General features: G+C 43.0%; 1 protein-coding gene across 1 annotated transcript in view; it reads left to right on the top strand.

Annotated features, from left to right (window-relative positions):
* Positions 1-3,772, top strand: part of LOC119839052 (RNA-binding protein Musashi homolog Rbp6) — an 89,300-nt gene extending 85,528 nt beyond the window's left edge. The window contains exon 4 of the mRNA XM_038365226.1: positions 2,691-3,772. Coding sequence (XP_038221154.1) covers positions 2,691-3,365 — 675 coding nt within the window. The 3' untranslated portion in view covers positions 3,366-3,772. The remainder of the gene's footprint in view (positions 1-2,690) is intronic.
* The last annotated feature ends 6 nt before the right edge of the window (positions 3,773-3,778 follow it).

Raw genomic sequence — 3,778 nt, 5'->3', positions numbered from 1 at the left:
AAAGTAATAAATGTTATTTGCAGTTAACAATTTTCTTTTTTCTTTATTACAATATTTATGGCAAGACTAGGTAGTTAATCCATCCATCAATAATCAGTCAACAATAAAAAAATAATATATATGCACACAACAATGTAAATTCAAGAACAAACAAATTAAGCAAAACAATGAACAATGATACAGGAATTGATTTATATATATTCTGTTTTTTACCAACTGTAAGAATGCAAAACTTTGGATTGTAAAAGTAGGATTGTTTTTTATTTACTTGTATATGATAACGAAAAAGTTGTGGTAACATGCTAAAAAATGTATCTTTTTTTACATTTTAATTGGTTAGTATTTGTTTAATAATGCCAATTGTGGAATGCCTTTATGCCTGTATCATTGTTTGAGTTTTTATTTTTAATTTTTTTTTATGTTAAGTTTTATGAGGTTAGGAAAGTTTAAGTTGTGATAATGTCTCATAGCATACACTCATATAGGGTTGAAAAATTTCCCAGTTATTTTGTACTCAAGAAAGGCAGTAATTATTTTAAATTTTTGGCTTACCCGAAACCTATGGGAACCAAAAAGTCCTTGGTTCGTTTTGTGGTCGAGACAAAATATGTCTTAGTCTTATTCTTAGACGCTTGGAAAGCGGGGTCCTTTTGCTTTGTCTGCCTTCACACAAGAATCCTAACAGAAGTTGCAATAAGAACTGAGTATTTGCCAGTGATTCAATTACAACCTAATAGCTCTCAACAAGATCCATAGACAAGACATTGAAAAAATCTGTGTGTTGCCATATCCAACAAAAAAAAAAGTCCCAAATGTATGCAATAAGACACTATCGCAACCAACAATCGCTGTACAAATCTATAAATATATTAATTTTCTGTTAAAAACCATCAGCTGTATATGATAACGACACGGCGACGATCACCGTTCGGGTCAGTGTCCGATATTTGATTTAGGTCTGGTAATAGGTAGTCTGAAGTCTTAATCTAGGTATGGTGCGTGGATGTGGCGTAAACAAAACTGGTCATTTTATTTGTTTGCATGTAAATTCATGGTTCATGGTGCCTATAGGAGGATATGGCTATATGGATCAATGCTAAGCGTTCAGAACTTATTTTGAATAAAAACAAATTATAAAGGTGGATATAAAAATTAAAAATTTCTCATTTATGAAATATTTCAATGCTATAAAACTCAAAATTAAAGCTGGATACAGTTAACATGGGATGTGAAATTCAGTTCTGTTTAATGATTATATAAAGAAAACAAAACGTTCTTTGAATTCATTGCAGTATCATTTTGAGTTTTGTAATTTGTCGTCTTTTTTTCTCTTTTTCATGAATTTTTAAGTTGTTTGTAAATATGCTATAAAGAAAATATCAATTAAATTGAGTTATCGTTGTTTTTGCCTCAAAAGTCTTAATTTTTCGAGTTGGGAAAGTTTTGTTTATGCCACTGTAGACCTATAGTTGGGCTATTTATGTAAAAAAATGGGTATTAAGTACAAACACTGGCATGCTAGACTCACTAACATTATAGATCGAGTTAGGCATAGACTACTCTCTTCCGAACTGCGGTAGTTTCCTTTGGTGTTGCCATGTTGAAAAATCAGTCCACTGTTTTTATTTAAATTATATATTTTTTTATGTATTTCCACTTTCTTTATTCTTTATTTTCGCATTCAACGCATTTATATTTTAGAAATCTCTTCTCATACTGTACATATTTTGATGTATTTAAAGACACAACATTACGTAGTCAATTTATTATAATCTTACGACACTTGTAGAGTGTTTTATTCTTTGTAACCAATTTCAACTGTGGTATAAGTAGTCTATCTTTGATACTTGTATTTTTCTATACACGCAACTTGGAAAAAAGAAAGATGGTGGATTCATATTCTAAATATATTAAATTTTATGTGGCAACATTTTTTCCGTTTTTTATTTGACTATTATTATTAGTAATAGCTATATTTTCGTGTGTTTGAGATTAACATAAATACAGATTAGCGAAACGTGTAATTAGCATAGATGATATATAACATTTGTAAATTTCTCCTAAAATGGTAGAAAATATATTATGGTGCTCGGTAGGATTGTTTCTAGACACGGTATCGAGCTAGAGCGTTAGACATGTTTGGGTTTTGAATAAAATCGATATTGTATTTCCATAGATTTTGGTTTTTTAACAGTAATTCACACATAGTACCCACTACTAATGTTTTTTTCGAGCTGCCTCCATGGAAACACTCCGAAGTTAGATACGACTAATATTTAGTTTGTAATATGAAGCATGAACGTAAAATCCCGTAAAACCCTTGAGTTTACAAGAATAAGTACAGTAGGTTGTGTATATTAGGTGTTGCCCCTTTAGTATATACTTTCTACTAATACGCGTGCTATGCAAAAACAGATGGTTACATGCGCTACAGTCGTATGAAGCTAACGCTATCGCCAGAAATGCAATTGATTCGGCCGCGGTGTGTACGCGTGTGTAACTAGCATTTTTGTATCGCACTTGTCCGTTCGGCCAGAATCTCTTCGGTAGTATGACTGTGCAAATGCTCGTTTGTACCGCGTTGAGAGTGGAGTGGTGTCAGTACCCTGGCGTCAGTACCCTGGCGGCGCGGGCACACTACCGAAGGGGCTCGGGCGCGCGGAGGGCGCACTGACGCGGGCCGCGCGCAGCGCTCGCGCGGCTTCGGCTTCATCACGTTCCAGGAGGCGGCCTCCGTGGACAAGGTGCTCGCCGTGCCCGTGCACACGCTGGACGGCAAGCGCATCGACCCCAAGCACGCGACGCCCAAGTCGGCGCCCAAGCCGGCCAAGACGAAGAAGATATTCGTCGGCGGCGTCGGCCAGGACACCTCCGCGGAGGAGGTGCGCGCCTACTTCTCGCAGTTCGGCCTCGTCGAGGACGCCGTGATGCTTATGGACCAGCAGACGAAGCGGCACCGCGGCTTCGGCTTCGTCACGTTCCACTCGGAGGAGGCCGTCGAGCGCGTGTGCGACATCCACTTCCACACGATCAAGAACAAGAAGGTGGAGTGCAAGCGCGCGCAGCCCAAGGAGGCCGTCGCCGCCGCGCCGCTCGCGCTGGGCAAGCGCCTCGTGCTGCGGCCCGGCCGCGGCCTGGTGTACGGCGGCGTGGGCGTGGGCGGAGTGGGCGGCGTGGGCGGCGTGCCCGCCTACCGCTACGCGCCCTACGCGCTGCCCGGCGCCGGCGCGCTCGTGCCGCCCGCGCCCGCGCCCGCGCCCGCGCTGCCGCAGTTCGGCGCCGCCTACTCGCTGGCCGGCGTCGACATGTCCTCCTTCCAGGGCGTCGACTGGGGCGCCGTCTACGGCATGCCCATGTACATCTAGGCGCCCCGCCGGTCCCCCGCCCCTCTCGCCCCCTCGCCCCCCTCGCCCCCTCGCCCGCGCGCCTCCCGCAGTCGCAAGGCGAAGATCTCAGATTATTATGTTAGTTGGACTCGACTAATCTCCCGACTCGACTCCCACTCTCTGTGGCGTAGCGTTTAGTGCACGGCCGGCGTCATAGTGAGGAGCGTGAATCTCGCGGCTGTTTGTGTGTTTCTTTTTTCTATTTTTATTTTTGTCGTTTCTCCGCAGCGGTCGGACGCCGCGCGTCGGTCGCGGCACCCGTATCAGTATTATAGTTCCGTGCCATTGCGCCACACGAAATTGTGCCAAACCGTATGTACGTACGTTTAGTTTGCATGACGCGAGCGGGACGCTTGAGACTCCCGCGGGTAGCTGTAGGGGGTCGAGATGAC

The sequence above is a fragment of the Zerene cesonia genome, unplaced genomic scaffold (genome assembly GCF_012273895.1).
Source record: "Zerene cesonia ecotype Mississippi unplaced genomic scaffold, Zerene_cesonia_1.1 Zces_u007, whole genome shotgun sequence".
Taxonomy (NCBI): Eukaryota; Metazoa; Arthropoda; class Insecta; order Lepidoptera; family Pieridae; genus Zerene; species Zerene cesonia.
The sequence above is the reverse complement of the archived record's forward strand: the minus strand, read 5'-3'. Positions and strand labels throughout refer to the sequence as shown.